This window comes from Danio aesculapii, chromosome 2, assembly GCF_903798145.1.
Source record: "Danio aesculapii chromosome 2, fDanAes4.1, whole genome shotgun sequence".
In the NCBI taxonomy this organism is placed as follows: Eukaryota; Metazoa; Chordata; class Actinopteri; order Cypriniformes; family Danionidae; genus Danio; species Danio aesculapii.
Window position 1 is genome coordinate 37,545,599 of NC_079436.1, and position 25,916 is coordinate 37,571,514.

Consider the following 25,916-nt stretch of genomic DNA (forward strand, 5'->3'; position numbering starts at 1 on the left):
TGTAAAAAATTATATTATCAATAAGTCCTGACAGCATATGTTTTTCAGCTCATTGTAACTCATTGAACTAAGTTAATCATGTTCTAATTTAAATTTATAAGTTACGCAAGTTGTTTTAAGTCAGTTCAACATAATATAAGTTAAATGGACTCATAAGGTTAATTTGATTAATTTGATTTTGCTTAAAAATTTAAGGCAACCAGGATTTTTTTACAGTGTAGAAACATGAACAATTTTATATTATATAATAAAGGTTTCATATATACTGACCTAGGCATGGGACGATAACCGTTTTCAAGTTTTACCTTGGTTTGGAAAATTCAAGGTTTTAAAACCGTCAAATTTTTGTGCTATACCGTTCTTTAAGGTATATGTACGATTTTTTGTTGACTTTTTTTAGGACAACAGTATCTCCAGCAGAAAGGATAACCAAAGATGCCATTTTAAATAGTAAAATCAATGATTCATTTTAATTATTTAGCCTGACATGTTTACTGTTCCAAAATATTTAAAATGTTTCTTAAAATAAATCATATTGTGTCTAAAAGGGAAAAAAAAGTTTTTGTTTTTTACCCAGACATTTAAAAAGTATATATTTTAAAGCAGTAATCACAATAACTCAAAACTGTTAAACCGTGATAGGTTATAATACTGTCAGAATTAACTGGTTATACCGGCCCATGCCTATACTGACCATATTACAGCAAAAAGTTTCATCTAATGACTAAAAATATCAGTTTTTGAAATTAAAATGATCAAAATTATATAGCAAAATTAAGACTATCTCATTCTTAACAACTCATAAACTCTGGTATTTAAATGTAACAGTTATGCACGTCTGTCTTGTGCATGTTTAGAGTAAAAAACATTAGAAATGTGTTCTGTCTACATCAAAATGAACAGTTTAAATACAGGAGTTCATGAGTAGCTAAGAATGACGGAATTATAATGCGCCCCTTCATGTAAAGTGATGGCTAGGGCCAGACAGAATCTGCTGACAATTTTTGCTACTTCTGCGCAGCATTTTGTAAAAAATCTGCGGATTTATGAGGAATTATTTTAGGAGCTTCATAATTAAACACTTAATATATGAAATAAAAATAATAGCTTTTTAACTTTTATTTAATGTTTACAATGCGTAGCCAATTAGATCCACTTAATTGGTAAACAAGTAAGTCTCTCATATAATATATCTACTAAAAGACTGTAAATATTATTTTACAAACTGTATTGTACATAAATCAAATGGAAATTTGCATATTAGTCATTAGTATTACTTGGATTAATTTAAAAACTGAATAAATATAAATTTACACACATTTACACAAGTAGTTAATAGACTCGATGGGTTAAAAACCTGCAGAAATCTGCAGATTTCTGCATGCACAGATTCCTTGTGGGCCTAGTGATGACTAAAAGATACATTAACAGGTCATGAGTTCATGATGGTTTAGCTTAAACTAAATTGTTAATTAATACATTCATTAACAAACATATATTAGCAAGTAATTAAGATGTAACTCATGTGGTAGTTAAAGTTTGTTCTTGATTATCAAAAATGTGACATTGCGATATATTTTTTTAAATACGATTTCACCAGATGACTTAAATTGCTCTACAAGTTGTTACTTTAGATTGATTTGGGATGATTTTGTAGGGGAGTGAAATATATATTTAATGTAATTTATTATATAAATACAATAAACAGCTTATAGTCGTAAATAAATACAATGGAGCAAATATTACTGAGAAGTAAATACATACTTTATGGCATATATCACAAACTGTATTCCTGGAGTGCCGCAGCTTTGCACAGTTTTAACCAACCCTAATTAAACAAAGCTGATCCAACTCAACTCATCAAGACTACTATGGACTATTAAGCAGGTGTGAGTTGGAGGTGGTTGGAGCTAAACTATGCAGAGCTGCGGCCCTAAAGGAATTAAGATTGAGACCAGTGCTTTATGGTTTTCAGAGGAGAGTTTAACAGTATTTGGGTACAGAAAAGCAATAATCAAATGCAAAATAACACTGCATAGTCTTCATCAATATAAATAATTCAATAAAATTGTTATTTATTAAACTTCTTTATGTTTCCCAGAGATGAGTTGTGGCTGGAAGGGCATCCACTGCGTAAAAACAAATGCTGGATAAGTTGGCGGTTCATTCCGCTGTGGTGACCCCAGATTAATAAAGGGACTAAGCCAACAAGAAAATTAATGAATGAATAAACTTCTTTATGCTCTACTAAAATGCTCACATAGTCACAGGCCTTAAAAACAAATGCAGATGATAAACTCTGACTCTATTATGGTTCAGTTCTGAATTGTCTCCACAAATATCATGTGTTTTAACTTCTGTTTTCTGGTCAACTATGATTTGAACTCAACGTTGGCATATCCTGCGATGTGACTATTGCGGATGCACACATTGCGACCTCCTCAAATGATATATTGTGCAGCCCTACTTAACACATCATTAGTTCATAATAAAGTAACATTTAGCTTACATACTGCATTATTATTCACATACATTATTGTAAAGTGTTACATTTATATTTATGGGAGAATGTTGCCATCCTGTGGACAACAAAGAAAGCTACTGTAGTATGTTTAGTTCCCACACAGCCTTCAACCACGTCATGATGACATATATGCAAATTTGCGCAACTGTACACATCATGCATATAAATGATTGTGCTGCTGGCTTTGGTGCTCCACTCAACCCGGTCATGAGAGATTGGAGAAGCTTATGTTACTCATGGGAAACAGGTCACTGAATAATGACCCAGGGGTCAGAAATAAGGAAGTGTATTTTCTCGCTAAGTTTTCCTCTCCCTCTCTCTTATTCACAGAAAGTTTCTCATATATAACAGTAGCTTCCCAGATGAGGCATTTTTAGGAACGTCATCTTTAGTAATGACATGACTCATGCAGTGAGTGTGTTTCCAATTCCAATTCCCTATTCACTGACTACTACTATTAAAAATGGTCCCAAAAGGTTTGTTTTCCAGCAATGCCATTAAATAACCATTTTTGGTTCCCCAAGGATATTTTCAGCAAACAATTCTTTAAGGTAAAACAGTTTCATAATCTAAAGAATTATTTTTATATAAAGAAATTTTTGAGGAATGGAAAGTTTGAGGGGAATTTTTAAGGTTGTAGACTGTGAAGATGTCAGCTGAACACATTTTCTTACATAAACCTGACCTATGTGTTCTTCTCTGCACTTTTATTTAATACACCCCGGAGCACCAGCAGCATAATACACTATATTATACCCCAAATGAGCCTACAAGCAGGGATGGGCAGTATTTATGATACATGTATTTCAAATACATATTTCAAACACAAAATAGTATTTTTTAATTGGTATTTGATGGGTTGATGAAAATGGCTTAATATTTTGTTTCAAAGTACTTTAGTGTCTTGTATTTTTAAAATACTGTAAAATACTTTGTAAGAAAACTACATAATTACTTCATAAAAATGCGGTCTCAGGTTAATGCTTTCTCAGTTATTTGCCTAGGCTTGAGATCAGAACAGAAAACTAATTAAGATGGAGGTCAATGCTTGGAGTATAGATGAAAATTATGCAACACACATAAAGAAAATAACAAGTGGCATGGGTACATTTGGGAGCAAGTCAACAATCATTAAAAATAGCATACGGAAGAACATCATCATTCTCAGTCTCAGTGCTGCAGGTGGAAATGCAACGGAAGTTTGGAAATACAAAACATCTAAAGAAGGTGTACTGGGGTTCACTAAGGGAGTAAACTGAGGCTTTTCCAGTTACGAATGAACTGAAAAACTCTTTGGAGAGTGAGGTAACTGCACAAATACTAGTAGTTCTGAATGGATTGCTGGTGTAGATGCCAAGAAAATAAAACAAACAACATAAAAAACAAGTCCTATAGTGGCGATACCTACAATACTTCATTGGTTGTTTCAGATGCCAGTAGCTCATCTGCAGGTGCTCTGTATAGTTGATGAATAGGAAAGATTTCTGTCTAAAGATGTCAAAGTGGCACAATACAGTATATGAGACACAAATATTTATTAATACTCCAGTCTACGCAGACTGTTGAAAAACACCAGACTCCTGTTACACGGCAGGAGCAGGATATATTTGAAGAGATTATTTGCAAAAACTGACAACTCCATTTTTCAGTGATCTCATGTTTTATGTTGTGCATTGAAGAGTACAATTGCAGAAAAGCATGATTTATGGAAATTACTAAAACTGGAGATTTTAGTGGGTTTTCAGAAATCAGAGATGGTGTCAATTTTACTGGCCACCCAATGGATTGAAACACAATGAACAGATATAGTACTATCCAACTCATTATCTGCAATACATGATTTTTACAGTTATTAAAGAGATCTTATACTAAAACTTATACTAAAACGAACGAGAAACAAAGGTTTATGAATACCTCTTCATGTACAGGAGTAGGTGAACGAGTTTGCAGAGAAGCTGACATAAACTTGCTTAGAGAAACGCTGTTGCTGTCAAACACTGATTACATTACTGGTCAGTTTAATGGTGATTGAATAGACCTATTGATGGAAGGTTTGCGAAGAAATGTCATGTTACCTAATAAAAGTATTTTATATTATTTTCAAAATACAAAATACAGTATTTTATTTTGATACTTGTTGTGGCTGCTGTACTTTGTTGTTTATATATACATGAAAATGTAGGTATTTGGTATTTTATTTTAAAATATATTTCAGTGTATTTTTACCCATGCCTGCCTATAAGCACAGTAATATGCACAGCCTCTGAAACTGCTCCCAGTTTGACATATCAAACTAGAAACATTCATCCTTAACCAGTGTTTGTGCTGGTTTGTGCAGCAGAAAAATCACCCAATAATCAATAGCAAATACAAGCAGATTTTTACTGTATGTAGAGACTAATGTAACTTTTTAATGTGTGTTCTTTTCCCTAATTAGGCTCGATGTTTAACATTTTGTTCATTTTAAACAGGTGCTTTCTGTATATGTAGCGTAAATGTTGCAAATGTAATGGTTTACATGTTTATTACTATAACTTTAACCAAAGATATGGCCTGTAATTGCGTGCTAGTGGTGGGCAAAATAATCCCACACACTATTCAGTCTCAATTAAATTCTACATTTAAGCAGTAGTCTATTACTTTGTTTTAACGTGGAAAATTATTATGTAATTAATACCTTAAAACCAGAAAGGCTTTAATATTTGACGATGATGATGATGATGATGATAGCGCTGCGCTCTCGTCCATGGCTCTTCATTGAGGCGAAGTAAACAATCAATGATAAGTTCACCTCTCAGCGGCAGCGCCATCTGATGGTGATAATAATATAGTGATGTGTTTGTTGGGCTTTTTATGGTGTATTTGCGGGATGTTTTAAAGGTGCTGTTAAACGAGGACATTTCCGGGGACAGCTCCATTCGTGAACACAACACCAAACACCTAGTTGTTCCACTTAGGCAGGTAAGCTATGGAACATGATGGTATGTATATGTTGTCAGAATATTTAAATATATATATATATATATATATATATATATATATATATATATATATATATATATATATATATATATATATATATATATATATATATAAATTATTTAATTATAATGGGGGGAGGGGGGTTATAGAGTAAAGCTGTGGTAAAGAATAAATAAATGAAGGTAGAAGAAGCATTGTTGGTTGTTGGGGTGTGGTGTCTGATTACCTCACCCACTCCTTCCCACATTCTTAATGCAAGCTGTAGCCTGCAGGTTAGAAAAAAGCATCCTCCAAATATCATTTCAGAGGGAAAACATGGAGAAATTTGAGTGTTGAAATATTAGGGAGGGGGAAGGATGGGGGCGGAGAAAACTTGAACATGAGAGCTCAGAAAACTGCCAGTTTAGTGACAGAAACAAGCATTTACAAGAATTAGTGTGCTTGATTATTGTAGTGTATATAACATCTGAAAGCCTGAGATTACAGAAAAACATAAAGAGCTTAAGGATAAGGTTTGTGAAAATCTATCTGGGAGACTCAAGAAATAAACAGGGAGACCAACTCAGAGACCACGCAACCTAACCAGGTCCATCTGGTCACTTCACGGGGAATCAGTTCAGTTATTTGGATCTAATCAAGTCTTAAGGTGAGTTATAAGAATTTTTTCTTTAATTAATGGAGGAATATAAATGTATTACAGTCCTTTCCCCTATTTCTTATATAAACTGTTTGTTTTTCAATCTCCAGTTTGTCCTTTGTGGCCACTTTCTGTTGATGCAACACTGTCTAGTTTCTCAATGGCACAGATCTCAGAGGTCACCAATGTGCGTAATCAGTTTACTGTAGTGGAGGCATTGTAAACTGAACAATCTTAGTTTCTTAGGCTTACAGAATTGATAGGTTCACGACAATCTGGGACTCGTTTAATAAGTTATTTCAATTCTATTTTTAATGTTGTGCTGTTTTCTTGATGGTTGCTGTGGCAAATGAAATTAGTATAAAATAAAGCTTGATTTTTGAGTGTGAGGATGCGATTTTCAGTGGATATTAAAGCTTTTGAGTGACATTCCCAGTTGATAAGCTCAAGATCACGTTTCAAGTTGTAGCACGTTGTGTTTTTTATTGATGGCAGATTATCACAGTGTTTACGTGGTTGCTGAGAGCCCATTCTTGATGCTTCATTTGCCCTCTGAGGAGAGGATAATACGGGAAAAGGCACATAATATGCTCTCGTATTGGAAAACCTGATAAACTACAATAGATTTTTTTCAGAGTCATTTTTTTTTTCTTTTTATGTCTTAATGATTTAGAAAAAATATATTTTTGAAGCAAATTTAGAAAAAAAAAGATTTTTGGAGTAAGTTTTACGAGAAAATACTATATGCTCACTTTTAAGATATTGTTACTTTTTGTGATTATTAGTTAAATCTCAAGTGAAAATTACAACCATTGCAATTAAGAATAAATACAATTAAGAATTTATTTTTGCGTTTTCAATTAAACTTTTTAGTAATTTTTGTCTTTCCTTAAGATTAGGTTTAAATATTGTTACTGTTTATTTGTAATGCTTGCATGTTCTTGGAAAAAAGAAGACAGTGTTGGTGTATCTCAGCGACATGACCTCTTTCCTTAGAAAATTATAAAGATAATCGATCTTTTGAAAACAGTGTAAATGATGAGAATTTTGTTGAATTGATGATATTGTTGTTTGTTTATTTATTGCATTTTTTACTTTCTTAAATGTATCAAGATATTTTAGAGATTATATTTATAGCATTTATATTTTAATATGATTGCATTTTTTGTAATTTTTTTATTAAACCATTGTCTTAACCTGTATGAGTGTTTGAAACTGCAAAGTTAAAAAATCTTAGAAATATAAACATTACAAACAAAGATTTTACAAAAAAAAATACTACCTTAGTAGTTCTATGGTAATAAAATTCACCTGTTTAAGGGTTTCTTAGTAATTATAGTGCAATTTACTAACAAGTGAAAATTAATAACTAATTGTTTTAAATATGAGGCAGCACGTGGCTCTGTAGTTAGCACTGTCACCTCACAGCAAGAAGGTCGCTGGTTCGAGTCCCGGCTGGGTCAGTTGGCATTTCTGTGTAGAGTTTGCATGTTCTCCCCATGTTCGTGTGGGTTTCATTCGAGTGCTCTGGTTTTCCCCAACAGTCTGAAGACATGCGGTGTAGATGAATTAAATAAATTAAATTGGTTGTAGTGTGTGTCTGTGTGTGTGTGTGAATGAGTGTGCATGGGTTTTTTCTACTGTGGTGACCTCTGAAATAGAGACTAAGCTGGAGGTAAATAAATGAATGAATGTTTTTAATATATGTTAAATGTATCATTTTTCAATAATGTTTTAGAGAACACACAAAAATGTTTTCAATTACAATGGATTACGTTCTGTCCGTTCTCTGATTTATGTTATCCAGTTTCTTTGTAATTGTTAGTAAAATCTACAAATGAAAATGTAAAATAAAAAAAAGAAAATATATATTAATGGGTGCTTAACAGAGCGTTTATATAGATATGGTGTCCAAATGTGAATAAAAGTATCAGTCGTGATGTGAATGAGACAGTGTCTCTAATAATCCAATGCCATCCTTTTATGAAAGGGGGTTTATCGCTGATCCACGACATTAATAAGTTCTTCCTGGCAGCAAAATTTAATAGCCAGAACAAAGTTTGTTTATACTTGTTGCTAATAAACTTGCAAGGAAAACCCAGGAGGAGAGACAGAGGCTTCATGTGCGAGAACAGACCTGAGATGTTCTTATAAATGAGCTATAATTCTGGCCTGGTCTGGATCACATGACACTCCCAAAATTTTCTATTTATTGAATGAACAAATGGGCGACATGGTGGCTCAGTGATTACCACTGTTGCCTCACAGCAAGAAGGTCGCTGGTTTGAGTGCCGGCTGAGTCAGTTGGCATTTCTGTGTGGAATTTGCATGTTCTCCCCGTGTTGGCGTGGGTTTCCTCCGGGTGCTACGGTTGCTACCACAGCCCAAAGACATGCGGTAGAGGTGAATTAAATAAACTAAATTGGCCGTAGTGTATGAGTGTGAATGAGTGTGTATGGATGTTTCCCAGTACTGGGTTGCAACTGGAAGGGCATCCACTGTGTAAAAACATATGAACCAGTATTATGATCATATAAACTTAAACTGTTATCCTTAAAATCTTATAGATTATGTAAAAGGTGCCCAGATTAACTCAAAGCCAGCATTGTTATCAGAAATGTTGTGTCCAAGTCTATCTAATGTCATTATAGGGGACAATTAACAATATTGATCAGTTTATTTACCCTCAGGCCATCCAAAATGTAATTGACTTTTTCTAGTACAGGTAAAAGTTCTTTGGTTGAAACAGTCCATTCAAACTACATTGGCCACAGTGTATGTAAAAACATATGCTGGATAAGTTGGCAGTTCATTCCGCTGTGGCGACCCCCGATGAATAAAGAGACTAAGCCAAAGGAAGATAAATGAATGAACAAATAAATAAACAAATTAACATGCTTCCTGTTTTCCCAGTTCCTCAGACTCCTACCAAATGGAATCGGAAAATGGCAGCTTCTTCATGGAGAACATAACAACAACCGCCAGGCCCAAACACAAGAGCATTGTTGATAACAGTACCTCCGTCACATTTGGGGCCCTGATTCTCAGCATCGTCATCCTCCTGGGCGTTCCTGGCAACCTCTTCATCATCTGGAGCATTTTAGCTCGTGCCCGCAAGCGCTCCGTCACCACCCTGCTCATCCTCAACCTGGCGTTTGCAGATGGTTGCCTGATGTGCCTTACCATCTTCTTCATAATATACCTGGCCAAGCAGAACTGGATCTTTGGAGAGGTCATGTGCAAGCTGCTCTTCTACTTGTGCAACACAAACATGTACGCGTCTATTATGATCATTACACTGATGAGTTTACACAGGCTGGTGGCAGTGATGTGGCCCTCATATCTGAGCGTCTGTACTCGCAAACGGACCGTTTTTCTGGTGCTCGGAGGCCTGTGGGTTGCTGTCTTTCTTTTGGCACTGCCCGTTTTAAAATTTAGGGCTGAAAAAACAATTGGGAATAAACGGACAGTGTGTGAAATTCATCACAATCATACAGAGCAGGTGAGTGCTTACTGTCATTATTCATTGAATGCTTGATTGTGATTGGGTGATCTGTTTTACACAACAACGCTGTTTATCACACCTTCCAGATATGAACTAAAATTATCAGCAGATTATGTATTATTTATTTTTTTAATATTTATTTGTAATAATTACGTTATCAGCGCACCCAGTTTTATTGTTACAAAAAGAAAACAAACAGATCTATAATAATTAATTAGGTACTGGAGTAGCTGTAATTTGATGGGGACGCTGACAAGGAATTGCGGATCCAACGGTCAACACAGGGGCAAACAGATGTATACAGGAAATCCAGAGTCATGGTCAATAAACAGGCAGATGGTCAAAAGGCAGGAAGCAGACAACGTAAAAAAACAAAAAACAAAACAAGGGTCAAAACACGGCAAGGGAAGGGAAACGCATCATAATGTCACAGTACTGTTTTTAAAGTCCATGACAATCCTTCGGCTGTGTGTGTGTGTGCGCTATCAGCGGTATTTGGAACAGGTGCGTGTGAGCGGAGCATGACTAGACTTGTAGTCCATATATCCTTAGTTTGGGCATCTCACCTCTAAAGTCATAAGTGGAAAATTAATATATTGATCTGTTCATTTTACCTCAGGCCATGTAAATATAGCTTTTTCTAGTACAAGGTTTTAGTTGAAAACGTCTATTTTGATTTGTAAGGCGCAGGCCAACAGTTACAGGCTGGTAGTATGATTTCAGTATGGATTAGCATGTTGTTAGCATGTTTCCAGTATAATTTAGCCTTATACAGTCATTGGATTTAGCATGTTGCTAGCATTTTTCCTGTATGAATTAGCTGCATATACAGGCAAAACAAATAAAAAAATATCTGCGGCTTGTGACAATACAGTTGAGGTCTGAAGTGAAACAACCAGGTCGTGGAAGAAACTGAACATTATTTACAACGGTATTGCCTTAAAACACTGAGCTGGAGCTTTTTGTGGCTAATACTACTGAAAAAGACACCTCTTAGATTGCCTGAGGGCATAAATCTCACACAGCCTTCACAATGTTTATTTTTCAATCACAAACGGCTGACTGTGCTTTTTCTCTCATAAAAGCTATAACTCACGCATGACTTGTCATTTATGAACAGGCGGTATTCCAGTATACCCTTGAGACAGTGGTGGGCTTTCTGGTGCCGTATGTGATCATAGTGAGCAGTTATGTGTGTATCCTCCGCCGCCTCAGACAGACCAAGTTCAAGAGGATGATACGAAGCGAGAACCTCATTCAAGCCATTATTGTGACGTTCTGCATTTTTTGGCTTCCTTACCACATCCTTAATGTAGTGCAGGCAAGGATTTTACATTCAGATCTTTGTGATAATCTATTAAATAAGCTAAATGTGTGAATTAATTGTTTTTGTTTTCTGGTCAGGTGGTGGCAGCGCTTACACCAGAGGGAGCGCCATTAAAAACACAGTGAGTGCTTCAGATTTTTAAGCACAATCCATTGGTGTTTCTGCAATGCTCAATAACATCACAGTAACCATATTCTCCATCTATCCTCAGACTGGAAAAAATCTGGGAGTCCAGCCGCGCCGTTACATCTACTTTGGCGTTTATAAGTAGTTGTGCCAATCCTGTCCTCTATGCATTTGCTGGACGCTCCTACATTAAAGCTGATGGCCTGGCGTTCATGGCCAGACTCTTTGAGGGAACCGTTCTGGACTATGGTGCTCGGAAAAGCCAACAGCTTAGAGATGTCATCAGGCTTTAAAACTCAAGGAGACACATAGGAATAAGTCTTGGACAATAAATTATACTGGATATTTATGCACCTGTTTGTATTGTGACTGAACAAAGAGAGGACAGTGTAAAGACATGGCCCGTGATGGGAAAAAAAACAACACTCCAAGTTATTTACTTTATGATCACTAAAAAAAAATGTGTTTAATAGAGTATGAATGTAATCCAGAAACACTAGGTTTGCCATATGATCACATGAACACCGTGTGGGGTTTCATGATTTTACTGGTATTTAAAACCATCACCTTCACATGTCCATCAGAAATAAGGTGGCCAGCAGGTTGAGGAATACAGTGAATTCAGATGTTCTTCAGGTAGTTCAGGTAAGCAGTCCAGACTGATTTTTAAACCAGTGGTGAACATTTGAAGGGGTTCCAAAAGTTTGACTAGTGAAATTCACCTGAAAATTAAGTGTTTAAAGTGTTTAAAAAGGTTTGAAACCACAAGAGACCAAGTAAACTGTTAACTTCCACAAATGTTTCAATTGATCCATGTGAATATGGCAGCTTCCATTATTAATAAAAAATGCATATTGAACACTGCATAAATCTAAACCTGTTAGAAAAACAAAACAAAAAAACCTGTACATATATTTATTAATCTAAGAAACATGCATCAAGTTCCTCAGACGATGTTTTTTAAAGTTACTTTTAAAAGTAATTCATTTCAATATGGAGTTGTAGAAGTTGTTACTTTGTTACATCACTTTTGAGAATTCTCATACCTGCCCGAGGCTTCATCTTCCAGAACTCCATTTAAAAAAAAAAAAAAAAAAAAAGCTCTGCATTTAACTACAATGTATAACCTACACAATTTACCTTAAATTCGAATGTTGCCTTCTGATAACTTATGGACACTACACATGCCGATGCCGTATATAGATCAAAGTTGAACGCAATGTTTGCTACTTTTGTATTTGTCTTATCAGTTCAGTAAAATTACTGTACATTGAGGATTCTCTTTTCTTCCAGGTGTTCAAAATAATGAAAATACTTCAATCACAGAAATGTAAGCTCATTTTCTCAGTGTAATTCAATGCGATTACTCTAGTTAAAAAAAAAAAAAAAAAAAACTCTATAGTGACTAGTAGCATAAGCAACTCAAACATTACTTTTTAAAATGGATCAATTAAACACTGATCCTAAACGAACAATTTTTGCAAACCTAATAAAATCCACAGAATTTATAGAAATGAAGACCACGAATCAGATCAAAAAGTACATTTATTGAAGCGGTTTTAAATCATTTGTGACAATCAGCTTACATTTACCTTCTAAGCAGAGACCATGAGAAATGTCTACACGTTTAATGCAAGTTAGTTTAATAAAACTGGGTTACTCAGTAGTAAAAGTGAATGCCAGAAACTTATATTGAAATACCCAAACAAAATTACCACGAACAAATACAATTCACAATTAATAAAAGACTTAAATTAACGTTTAAGGGATTTTACTCTTAGTTTGTTTTACATTATCCTTAATATAACATCAGAAGAATATTAATTCACAAATTATAAATAGGGAAATCATATTAGCATGCAATGACTATCAAAGTACATGTTCAGTCAATTAAGTGTTGCTTTTAAGTAATGTTTGCATACGCTTTGAAACCAATTATTCAAAGTAGCATGATAAACAAAATAAGTCAAGTAGTCACCGTTAAAAAAAACGACTGTGCTAATATGAAACAAACTATACCTCAATTTAAAAAAACAGCCTGACCACATCACTGGCTATCAGAAGCACGAACTAACAAGCAGTCCAAATGCATGAGGAAACACGTGGTTTCAGCTCACCTCCATTTGCCAAACGCGGGTTCCTGTAGAGAAGAGACACAAAAATGGGAAATTAAGAAGTTGCGAGAGAAAGAAAACAAAACATCAGCTTTATTCCGCTGCTTCGACCAGTCAGTGCAGTGGGATTGTAATCATTAGATTTCAGGTGAAACACGGACTGCGAAATCATCATGTCTGGACTGAGCAGGCGGTTCAGGATAACGTTAAATCTTTACAGCAATGATACAGACTCGAGCGTCTGGATGTAGTTAAGAGAAGCAGATGCACCTGCCAATTCAGTTGCCGTTAAAATGCGTTTCAGGATTGTTCGGTGATGTGAATAAGCGGTAAAACTTACCGAAAATTATCCGATGAGTCCATTTCACAAAGGTATGACTGTGAACCCGCCCTTTCCTTACAGCCTACATGTTTACTGAAGCGGTAAGAATATGTTGACGCTGGTCGGCGACTAAAACTCCGGTAACCAACCCAAAAACTGCTCCGCTTCCTGTTAACGCGTTAAGTTGGGATGTATATCTAAACACTAACGCGTAATTAAAATAAATATTGAAACACGCGCGGCGCTAAACATTATAACATATATTTTTTTAACACTGGTCTACTTGAAGAGGTTTCAACTCCATTAAGCGTTACGAGCAGAAAGGATGTAAGAGCTGCATGAGGCCCTATTTATCTACTAATCAACCACGTGTTTCTACGCTTCCGGTTGCTGCACTCCCACCCCACATATTATTAGCATTATTATTAACTGGTTTAGACTCGTTTAATTATGACATGGTGTGAATTATAGAAATGTTTTTTTTTTATCAATAATATAGTTTAAGAAACGATAGGATACTTATGACGCTTTTAAATGCTTTTTAGTTAAAATAGATAATACCCAATACATTTAATAAATTATTGTTATACTAAAATGGAATTTCAAAAGACGTGTGTCAATAGGGTGTGTATGGCGTATTAGATCAAAGTTCAAATATTACATTACCAGTTCGTAATGTTATGTAATTACGTTGTTGCGTAGCCAACAATAAAGTTTTCTGTATAAATCCGAACTGCTGCCCTTCTCAAGATGGCTGCGGTTACGCTCTGCTTTGAACCAGTCACATGGTAAACGTAGGCTTCTTATTGGTTTAACCTTCGCAAGCAGAAAAATGTGAAAGAAGTGGATTTCTGCAAGTTGTCGGGGTATAAACGGACAAACAATGAGAGTTGTAATAGGTATATCATTTGTATTTATTTTCGCGTTATCGTTGCATGACAGTGTAACATATATATCTCCTACTGAATGTCAGTGTGTATGTAACACTAGCCTCTTTGAATTGATATACAGCTCTGCTACGTTAAAGCATATTAATATTTTAAATATTTTGTAAATATTTTAACTTTTTGATTGTATGTGACATTGTTACTATCATATGGCTGGGTTCCTATTAGTTACTGGATAAATACGAGCTCAGTTTGGATTTTTAGGTAATGTTTCGTAAGTGTTGTAGCTGCGCGTGCGCGTTTAAAGGAACGCATGCGCGGGCTGCAAATACACACATTAGGTCAAATATATGCTTTACTTCATATCTACTTTGATTTAAATGTAAAATTAATTAAGTTTTTTTGTTTACACTGTTCACTTTCATCAGGTGGAGGCACGGGGTTTGTGGGACGTGAACTGACACGTTTGTTGGAAAGCAAAGGTCATGAAATTACACTTATATCCAGGCAGCCCGGTCCAGGAAAAATAACATGGGTAAGACGTAACTTGATGATATGCATAAAAGTTCACCGATGCAAACAAGTCAAATGTATCAAGCCAAAGTAACAAAGTAAACTTGATACATTATATTACTTAGTTGTAACATAGTAATAATAATAATGAATGGCCTTGTATGGACAGCTTTGTTCATTTAAGACTGTCATTGTGTAATCCCTGAGTAAACTGAATCCTACACTGAAAACAATTATTATAATATATCACAATATGTTTATCATTTTTTAAACTGTATTTATTTGATAAAATGTTTACAATTTCGTTTAAATGTTACTTGTATTTATTTGTTTTTTAATTATGTAATTATTCATTCTTATCAAGATAAGCATATTTAAAAAAAAACTGAAACTTACTTTTGTATTTACTTTTTTTAAATTATTCAATTATTTTAATATTTTTTTTTGCTTGTTTGTTTCTTTTTTATGGAGGACGAAACCTGCAAAAACAATAAATAAATAAATAAATACGCAAATAAATATATAAATGAATAATTAAATGCACAAATTCCTGCATAAATAAAACAATATATAAATAAATACGCAAATGCATAAATGTATACAAAATTTAGTTTTCCATATATAATATTTAATTTTCCTCAGGTCAAAATACTAGTATAAGGCTGCCAGTCATTCATCAGAAGCCAATCAAAAAATTTAACGCAAAATTTTTTGTAATGATCAACTCAAAGATATTTATTTATATTTATTTATATATGTATATATATATATCTATGTGATCAACTAATCATGGCTCATAAAGACCTCCTTCTGATGATTGATAGACATCCTCTCATTAGCATGTTGAGCTGAGGAAATTATGTTAAAAATTCATAAATGTTTAAAAGGGGGAGGAAAATAATAAACTTTTAGTTTAGCATTTTCTCATTCTCCCAACATTGGTGTAATTTATTTAATTATTTATCTGCCTGCCCTCTTAATTATTTATATACTTATTTATGCAAAAATTTGCAGATTTATATATATATTTATGTTTTTGCCTATTTATTTATATATTGTTATATTTATGCAGTAATTTGTGCATTTAGTTATCAATTTGTATATAAATAAAAGCAATTAATAAATGTTTACACAAAGTCTCTTGTGACATTATATATTGCCATCTTCTTCAGTTTTTCCAGAATATATTTTTCAATTCAAATGATAAAGTTTTTTGATATGGATTTACATTGTATTTATATAAATGCATAATATTTTGATGATTGTCTGAAGCACACGAATGAGGCACGTGATTGGCTGTTGGTTACAAAAGAATTTGCAAAAGGGGCACTAAAATATTTCTTAAAAGTAAAAAAAAATCCCAGGTAAAGGTAATTTCTAAACATGCTTCCCTAAGTTTAAATGTGGAGATTAGAACAACGATAATAAAGTGTTAACCAAAGTAAGATTTTTTTTTACAAATAAATGTTCAGTTTAGATAAATTTGACTCTTCTTTTTTTTTTATTTGAACGTTCCATTTACTTTTTATTTTTTATTATTGTTTTCAGCTGACCATCCAAACAAAATGGTACTTACTTGCAATATTACACACTGTCATCTCAAGGTGGAGTAACAAAATAGGCAAACATAATATGCATCTCTCAATAATAATAAAAAATAACAGTTTTATAAGTAAATTGCAATAAAATAAATAAAAGTGAATAATTAATTAATAAAGGGGCTTTGAAAATTGAATTAGCTTATAAAAATCTAGAAAAGAGATAAGCTTTAAGGCTTTTTTATCATTCACCAATTTTACAGATTTGCAAAGAAGTTTTACCTCATTCAACCACTGATTAAAGTTAGGAGTAGATTTGAACCATCTGCATTTGTGAATGTAGAATTTCCCCAAACATAATCGAACATTGACAGCAAAATGAAATTAATTCTTTGTTTTCTTTGACTCTTTCTTTATTCATGATCACAGAGCGATGTAGAGTCGAGAGGTCTCCCACCATGCGAGGGCGCTGTGAATCTAGCAGGGGAGAATATTATGAACCCTCTGAGATGGTGAGGAATAACTTTATCATAATGCATACGTGATGTAAAATAGTAGTATATTTTCCACTAATAAACTAATAGAGTCACCATTATTTTCCTCAACATGTTTATATTATAATATAATTGTAATCTTTTTCAATTAACAATCTAGGTGGAATGAAAGTTATAAAAATGATCTGTACTCCAGCCGAGTAAACACAACTAGAATTCTCGCCCAAGCCATCACTGCATCACCTGCTCCACCACAGTCATGGGTTCTCGTCACTGGAGTAGGTAAGTAAGGAGTGTTGTTTTACCAAGATACATTTCCTTCACACATAATGCAGAATAGTGCCTTTAACATCGGTCAGTATTGAAGTTCAAGTCAAGCTGAGTTAACTGTGTGGACATACAGTGAAATGAAATGTGTCTCACAGGACCACGGTGCTACATAAATAAACATAATCATAAATATGAACACAACACTGGATATAAGAGCTAGTATTAACCTATACATAACTAACATACAAGAGCAGTAGTCTAACTATACTTACTACCAACTATACATAAACTATTAATACTTAAACTATACACACAACCAAAGACAGACTTTACTAGTATGTTTGCATAAGACAGAAAATTGTGCAGGATGTTGTGCAGAAGAGTTATTAAAGGTTGAAGAAAATAAGCAGTCCAACATGATGTGTGGCACATTCACAAGTAAACATTGTTTTCCTTATGGAGTTTTTGTAAGATGGAGTTTAAGTAAAGTGTCTGGTGCATATGGAAAGAAGAGTGTCTCTACAGGTGGTTTGTTAAGCCCACTCACCTGTATGAAGCTTCAGAAATGCACAATGAGTGATTTTGTTCAAGTATAATAATCCAATAAACATAAAGCATTTTCTATTGACAGTAAATTTTGTAATTGTGACTAAATTGTGATTTTATAAGGGAGATATTTCATGCAGCTTATCTCTGATTTTGTCTTCAGCGTGTTATAAACCTAATCTTCAAACCCATTACACGGAGGAGAGCAAATGGACTCCATTTGACTTCCTGTCTGGACTGGTTAAAGAGTGGGAAGGTGCAGGACAACTTCCTGAAGACAGTGCCAAGAAAACAAGACAAGTGATCGTCAGACCAGGTCAATCTAAACACGTCTTGGCAGTGTGAAAGATGTCACCTGAAATGTGACTGATAGAAATAACTGCTCTTTCATATAAAGGACAAAAAATTATATGTATAATACACATAATTATATATATATATATATATATATATATATATATATATATATATATATATATATATATATATATATATATATATATATATATATATACATACACACATTTTTTTTTTTTGCTGACGAAATGAACACTGCATTCTAGTTATAAAAATGCTGATTCTGTTGCCATTTCTGAAACCATTTTAAACAGCATATTAAATGTCACAGAAATAAGTTGAAATCAAACTCACTCTAAATTGCCGTAATATTTAACATTAGGCAAGGCAAGGCAAGTTTATTTATATAGCACATTTCATACACAGTGGCAATTCAAAGTGCTTTACATAAACAGGAATAAAAGAAACAAGTATAAGAGAAATAAAAACAAATAATAGAAATGGTAAAAATAGAAATAAAATAAAATAAAATAAAAGCAGATAAAATGTGTTATAAAAGAATTAAAAAGAAGAGAAAAACATAGTAGTTCGATCTGTCGGACGCAGCACAGTGCTCATTCAGTAAAGGCACAGCTAAACAGATGTGTTTTCAGTCTTGATTTGAACGTGCCTAATGTTGGAGCACATCTGATCATTTCTGGAAGCTGATTCCAGCAGCGAGGGGCATAGTGGCTGAAAGCCGATTCACCCTGCTTTGACTGAACTCTTGGGATTTCTAATCTATTTGATCCTAAAGATCTGAGTGATCTGTTAGGTTTGTATTCAGTGAGCATATCTGTAATGTATTGAGGTCCTAGGCCATTTAGTGATTTATAGACCAGTAATAATACTTTAAAATCTATTCTGAATGTAACTGGGAGCCAGTGTAAAGACCTGAGGACGGGTGTGATGTGCTCTGATTTCCTGGTTCTGGTCAGAATTCTGGCCGCAGCGTTCTGGATGAGCTGCAACTGTCTGACTGTCTTTTTGGGAAGGCCAGTGAGGAGGCCATTACAGTAATCCACCCTGCTGCTGATAAAAGCATGAACAAGTTTCTCTAAGTCTTCACAGGAAACAAAGCATCTAATTCTTGCAATGTTTTTGAGATGATAGTATGCTGATTTACTAACTGTTTTGATATGACTATTAAAACTCAGATCTGACTCCAGAGTCACACCGAGATTTTTGACCTTATTTTTTGTTGTTTGACCCTTAGAGCCAAGGTACGCATTCACCTTGAGAACCTCATCTCTGTTCCCAAACGCAATCACTTCAGTTTTCTCTTTGTTTAACTGAAGAAAGTTTTGGCACATCCAATTGTTAATTTCATCAATGCATTGGCAGAGGGTGTCAATGGGGCTGTAGTCATTAGGCATTAAGGCTAGGTAGATCTGAGTGTCATCAGCATAGCTGTGATAGGAGATTTGGTTTTTTCTCATTATTTGGCTCAGAGGGAGCATATAAAGGTTGAACAGGAGAGGTGCCAGAATCGAGCCTTGTGGGACTCCACATGTCATGGGTGTCCACCTCGACCTATGGTCACCTATACTGACATAGTAACCTCTTCCTTCAAGGTAAGATCTGAACCATTTGAGGACCGTCCCAGACAGCCCAACCCAGTTTTCCAGCCTATCCAGAAGTATGCTGTGATCGACAGTGTCAAATGCGGCACTGAGATCGAGCAGTACCAGCACTGTTAGTTTGCCTGAATCTGTATTTAGGCGGATGTCATTGATTATCTTTATAAGGGCGCTCTCTGTACTGTGATGTGCTCTGAAACCAGATTGATAATTGTCCAAACACCCCTTGAAGTTTAAGAACTTGTTAACCTGGTTAAAAACAACTTTTTCAATGATTTTGCCAATGAAAGGGAGATTCGAGATGGGCCTGTAATTGCTCAATATGGTGTTATCCAGGTTGCTCTTCTTCAAGAGGGGTTTAACAACTGCAGTTTTAAGTGAGTTAGGAAAAATCCCTGAGAGAAGTGAAGCATTTACCACTTTTAGAAGATCCATTTCTAAACAGGTAAACACCGTTTTAAAGAATGATGTGGGGAGCGTGTCAAGACTGCAGGTTGATGTTTTCATAATTTGCACAATCTCTTCTAAGATTTGACCATTAATTACCATGAAATCGGACATAATGTCTGATTTCTTAAGTTGTGGTTGAGTTAATCTGACTTCGACACAATTTGGCTGATTGGATGAGCTGATTGCCTTTCTGATATTATTGATCTTGTCAGTAAAGAAATGAGCAAACTCATTACATTTGCTTTCAGAGAGTAGCTCACTGGGAATCCGACTGGGGGGGTTGTGAGTTTCTCTATCGTTGCAAAGAGTTTACGAGCATTGTTTACGTTGCTGTTTATAAGGCTTGAGAAGAAAGTCTGCCTAGCAGTTTTTAGTTCCATATTAAAAGCACGAAGACTGTCTTTATAGATATTATAATGGACTACTAGTTTCGTCTTTCTCCACATACGCTCAGCTTTTCTGCACTGTCTTTTCATTATTTTAATTCTTGGGGACCTAGACCAAGATCCCCTTTGCCTGCTAGTTATCTTCTTGGCTTTAACAGGAGCAATGTCATCTATGACATTTTAACTTTAGAATTAAACAAATCAAGGAGAGAATCAACAGAGTCTGCAGATATACTTGGTGCTAGCGATATGGCCTTCATAAACTGCTCATTAGTGTTCTCATTTATGCATCTCTTTCTGACAGAGACAGATCTGTCTTTAATAGCTGGAGTGATCAATATGTCAAAGAAAATACAGAAATGATCAGATAGTGCAACATCCTTAACAACAGTTGATGAAATGTGTAAACCCTTAGTTATAAGTAGATCAAGAGTGTGTCCACGATTGTGTGTGGGTCCTTGAACATGCTGAGTCAGATCAAAAGTGTTGAAAACAGTCATCAGTTCTTTTACAGCATTGGTTTCTGGATTATCAATGTGAATATTAAAATCCCCAGCAATGGTAAAATAGTCAAATTCAGAGGTTACTAATGATAACAGCTCTGTAAAATCATCAATAAAAGCTGGAGAATATTTTGGAGGTCTGTAGATAATGATCAGTAAGATACGTGGAGCACCTTTTAGTGCTATACTCAGATATTCAAAAGACAAAAAGTCACCAAATGACACTTGTTTACACTCATAGACATCTTTAAACAGGGCAGCAATGCCTCCACCTCTCCTATTGGCTCTGCACTCAACACTCAAAAAGTCAAAGTTTAAAGGAGCTGTTTCATTCAGAACTGCTGCACTACAGCTGTCATCTAGCCAAGTTTCATTTAAAAGCATAAAATCAAGGCAATTTGAGCTGATAAAATCATTGACTAAAAGTGACTTATTGTTGAGTGATCGGATGTTTAAAAGTGCTAACTTAACAGTTTTAGCTGTTTTTGCTACAGTAGTCTCAGATTTATATTTAATAGACACAAGATTTGAGTGATTTGCTATACGGCCTGAAAAAGTCTTCGGTTTTCTGTCACGTAATACAACACATATATGTGTAGAGAAAGCTACAGGCACACTGGGTTCCTGCTTGTTCTGTAAACATCTGATAAAGACACTGTTATCTAAGCAGGCACCCGAGACACATCATGGAGAGCAGTTTTGTTCACCAGCTGAAGATGGTGCGTTGTTGTTTGGGCCCTGGCGGTGGGGTAAATGTCGGAGGGCTCTTCCACGTGGGCTCAGAGGTGGTTGTGGAGCAGGCCGCTTTTTGGTTGGTAACTGGGGGCTTGCGGCAATAGAGTGTGAAAGTTTAGTTCCAGCATGCACCAGTTCCTCCATCTTTTTTGAGAAACCCAAGAGAGGCGAGCAAGGTGATAATGAGAACGTGTCTGGTGACAGAGGCTGTGGCTTTGGAGATTCTGGGTGTTGAAATATGTTTTCCTGGGTGTTTTCCTGAGGATCATTTTTTAGTGACGAGACATGATGCTGTTCTGATGCGTCACAGTCTGTCTGTGTTGAGCAGAGGGCCAGCGATAGTGTCTCTATCAACAGTGGGTGTTTTGGCTGCGTAGCGTTATCACTGTCCTTGGGTGATGCGTCAGCCCCAAGTCCACTCGGGAGCTGATTTGAGGTCCTGTGGTCATCCGGACAGATGCTAGGTGTGTATGTGCCATTTGGATTGAGGTCAGTGGCACACACAGCTGATGGATGATGGAGGGAGAAGAAGATATTGTCCTTTAGCACCTTTGCACCAAGTTTGTTTGGGTGAAGGCCGTCTGATGTCAACAGTTGTCTTTGGTTCCAGAAGAGATTGAAGTTGTCAATAAAATTCAGTCCTTTCCTGTTACATGCTTTCTGCAGCCATACATTTAGACTAAGAAGCCGTGAAAACATATTTGTCCCTCTTGCAGGGAGCGGTCCACTGATGAACGGCTGAATTTTCACTCTTTCAACTGTTTCCAAGAGCTCACAGAAATCTCTCTTGAGCAGTTCTGACTGTTCCTTCCGAATATCATTCTTCCCCACATGGATGATAATCCGTTTTGCAGTCTTGTGCTTCTTCAGAATTTCCTTAAGTTCTTTGTTTACATCAGAAACTGTTGCATGAGGGAAGCAGTATGTCATTGTAGATTTGCTCCTAAAATTCCTGATTATTGAATCTCCTACAACTAGTGTTCTTATCTCAGGTGCGATCGGAGCAGAATGCCGCTGTCTAGTCGGCCTTGAGCCTCTGTTCCATGCAGAGTTAGCTGCTGAGTCATGCGATCTCTGTCTGACTGCATTTGGGGATTCTTCACCCATCTTACTCAGTACTTCATATCTGTTCTCAAGCTGTATTTGAGTCCGAGCTGTATTTGGGGTAGAGGACGCTAATGCGGCAGCATATGATCTGACCCCACGAGTACCCTTTGGTCTCGCACCTTGTTTATGCCAATGCTCATTTTCAACAGCTTTAATCTGTTTTTCAGTGCTCGAAATAGTGGTAGGAATAGATTTATGGGACTCACCGGCTATTTGCTGTGAGCGTCCACAATGACGCTGCAGTTCTGGTTGGATCGCAAGTAACTTTGTTTCAAGAACTGCAATCTTTTGTAGAAGTTTGTGGCAGTTTGTACAGCAGTGAGAATCTGAATTAATCCGATCCAGAGGCATTTTCACAGCCGTGTTTTCCCGTCTCAGGAATGTGAGCAGCTGATAGCTGGTAGCGGGAGGATTGTTTAGACGATAAATCCCCTCTTGTTAGTAAAGCTATATTCCAGAAAGTTTGTAGAATCGATGCTGACCTTCAAGCTGTGTCGTTTGAGCACTGTGCTGATAGGCTCAAGTTAAATTAGGGTTTAAGATATAAAAGCAAGTGAGCAGAGAGCGGAGCAGTAGGCAAAGACGTCCGAACAGTCATTAAATAAATGATCAGATAAATGTAGCCTTTGTGAGCATAAAAAACATTTATGTTGAACCCATACATTTTGTAAACCCAGACTTTTGAACGGTTGAATATTTTGTACTGTATGTTCTTCCTCTAACCCCCTTAGGTGCAGTGTTAGGGCGTGATGGTGGTGCCATGAAACAGATGTTGATTCCCTTCTGGCTTGGTCTTGGTGGGACGCTTGGCTCAGGACGACAGCCCTTCCCGTGGATCCATGTTTCAGACCTGGCTGGCATCATTGCCCATGCCTTAGAGCCGCGAGAGGATCCACCTTCCACAGAGCCAGATGTTTTTAATGGAGTCGCACCAACATTGAATACCAATTTTGAATTTACTAAAGAATTAGGCAGGGTTTTAAAAAGACCTACTATCTTCCCTGTGCCTGGCTTTTTCTTGGATGTCTGCCTGGGTTCAGAGCGAGCTGTTATCCTCACACAGGGACAGAAAGTGCTGCCCAAGAGAACTCTTGACTCTGGCTTTGAGTTTCAGTACCCAGATCTTACTTCTGCTTTAAAAGAAATCACTGGATCCCAGTGATCAGTCCATATCTGTGCAGGATCAGGAATCTTTTATGCATACAAGTGTAATGTATTTCTTAAAATGTTAAATAAAGAATATAAATAAAATAAAACTTGCTTGTACATAAAAAGATAAATGCATTTAAATAATTCATTCATTCATTTTCCTTTGGCTTAGTCTCTTATTTTTCAGGGGTCGCCACAGCGGAATGAACCGCCAATTATTACAGCATATGGTTTACGCTGCGGACGCCCTTCCAGTTGCAACCCATTACTGGAAAACACCCATACACACTCATTTACACACACACACTACTACACTACAGCCAATTTTGTTTACCCAATTCACCTGTACCACATGTCTTTAAGCTGTGGGAGCAGCTGGAGGAAACCTAGTGTACACGGGGAGAACATGCAAACTCCACACAGAAATGCCAACTGGCCCAGCTGAGACTCGAACCAGAGACCTTCTTACTCCGAGGCGACAGTGCTAACCACTGAACCACTGTGCCGCCCCATTTAATTAATTGAATTGAATATTCTCATCTCTCTTTGAGTGTCAGGCACTCTTTAGGATAAGTTATTTTTGTCTGTTTAAACAAAGTGAGTACTGTATTTGTAAATAAATGTCTACATAAAAAGGCCAACATTGGTGTCTCTGATTATATATACCATTATTAGATAATCATAACTGATGTGTTGTCTCTGAATAAAGTGTATTTTTGGTTCTATCTATGTCTGTTTGATCTGTGGGGTCATCTTCTTCATGGATTGTTTATTCAATTTATGTTAATATTGTTTATAATTTTATTCAAACACTACATGTGTCCATACACACAAAAATGAAAACTGAATAAAAATGTATGTATTTAATTATTTTTATTAATTTCTAGGAACTATATAACACTATAAAGAATACATTAAAAGAGTTAACATAATATCCACATTAGACAAACAGGCTAAGGAACTAAACAAACAAAAAAAAACAATAATAAAAAGTTATGCAACAATAAAAATCTCATATATTCTCAAGAAAGAAGAACATTTCTTATTATCTAAGTGAATTAATTAAATGTTGTATTTCACATTAGGAGTCTATTTTTTAAGAAACCTGCAAATATAAGAAAGTTCACTCTAGCTTCTAACGACTTGGTTTTCAAAATAACATCCTTAAGGTGCAAATTACAACTTATATTACCCTTGTAAATGCAATATGAACTTAAATCATTCCAAAACAATGAAGATAACAAACATGAAAAAAACAAATGATAAATGTCTTCACACTCGTTTTTACAAACGGTCCAAAAATCAGTAACATCACAATATTTGGACAAAAATGTGTTTATATTAGTAATCTGGTCATGAGTGCTACATCATATCATTGTAGGGATTGCATTTAATTTTGAAATGAGTCTTTCCACAGATAGATCGACAGATTCACCTAAACAAAACACCAACAGGCGCCACAGCATTATTGTCTACATATTGGCCAAAAGTGTAGAATAATTCCAGTAGGGGTTCAATATTTGAAAGATTGAGACAAACGGTGCAATCAAGACAGATTTCTCTCTATTTTAGATTTACAGCTTCCATTCAAAGTCACAAGAAATTAAATCTTACAAAACAAAATTATTTACAACATACAGCATTTAACAAAGAAAACATTTTAATGTTTTACAAAACTACTGTTTCTTTACAGTTAAAAGTTAATTGCAAAACGTTTCTTTATAATTAAGACACGTATAATGGAAAAGAGACGATTTTTGATTTTCTTGACATTTGAATCGATTGGAAGAATTTGCTTACGTCACGCATGAACTACCCAATCACTGCGTACTAATTTACATCCCTTAATTTTCGACCGAGATTTGTGTACAATACGTTAAATAAC

The 25,916-nt window shown here is 35.5% G+C and overlaps 2 protein-coding genes and 1 long non-coding RNA gene across 3 annotated transcripts; 2 read left to right on the forward strand and 1 right to left on the reverse strand.

Annotated features, from left to right (window-relative positions):
* Positions 1–5,757: 5,757 nt before the first annotated feature.
* On the forward strand, positions 5,758–11,960 carry ltb4r2b (leukotriene B4 receptor 2b). Its single transcript, XM_056478695.1, has 5 exons — positions 5,758–6,152; positions 9,057–9,645; positions 10,769–10,969; positions 11,053–11,096; positions 11,187–11,960. Exons 2-5 carry the CDS (start codon positions 9,076–9,078, stop codon positions 11,392–11,394), a joined length of 1,023 nt encoding a protein of 340 aa, XP_056334670.1. The 5' UTR covers positions 5,758–6,152; positions 9,057–9,075; the 3' UTR covers positions 11,395–11,960.
* A 668-nt stretch (positions 11,961–12,628) lies between these two features.
* Positions 12,629–13,911, reverse strand: LOC130245909 (uncharacterized). The gene is made up of 2 exons (XR_008839374.1): positions 13,556–13,911; positions 12,629–13,241 (listed from the first exon to the last, which is right to left on the reverse strand). It is a non-coding gene; the product is annotated as an uncharacterized LOC130245909 (long non-coding RNA).
* A 372-nt stretch (positions 13,912–14,283) lies between these two features.
* sdr39u1 (short chain dehydrogenase/reductase family 39U, member 1) lies at positions 14,284–24,760 on the forward strand. The gene is made up of 6 exons (XM_056478708.1): positions 14,284–14,436; positions 14,853–14,959; positions 16,905–16,987; positions 17,130–17,251; positions 17,949–18,101; positions 23,614–24,760. The coding sequence occupies exons 1-6, from the start codon at positions 14,421–14,423 to the stop codon at positions 24,042–24,044; spliced, it is 912 nt and encodes a 303-aa protein (XP_056334683.1). The 5' UTR covers positions 14,284–14,420; the 3' UTR covers positions 24,045–24,760.
* Positions 24,761–25,916: the final 1,156 nt, after the last annotated feature.

Bases quoted from the DNA above. Each gene is read 5' to 3' on its own strand.
- ltb4r2b (XM_056478695.1), top strand. From the start codon at position 9,076: ATGGAATCGGAAAATGGCAGCTTCTTCATGGAGAACATAACAACAACC. The intron at 10,970-11,052 runs GCAAGGATTTTA...TTTTCTGGTCAG, and splicing joins ACATCCTTAATGTAGTGCAG to GTGGTGGCAGCGCTTACACC. The intron at 11,097-11,186 runs GTGAGTGCTTCA...ATCTATCCTCAG, and splicing joins GGAGCGCCATTAAAAACACA to ACTGGAAAAAATCTGGGAGT.
- sdr39u1 (XM_056478708.1), top strand. The intron at 16,988-17,129 runs GTGAGGAATAAC...TTAACAATCTAG, and splicing joins ATTATGAACCCTCTGAGATG to GTGGAATGAAAGTTATAAAA. The intron at 17,252-17,948 runs GTAAGTAAGGAG...TTTTGTCTTCAG, and splicing joins GGTTCTCGTCACTGGAGTAG to CGTGTTATAAACCTAATCTT.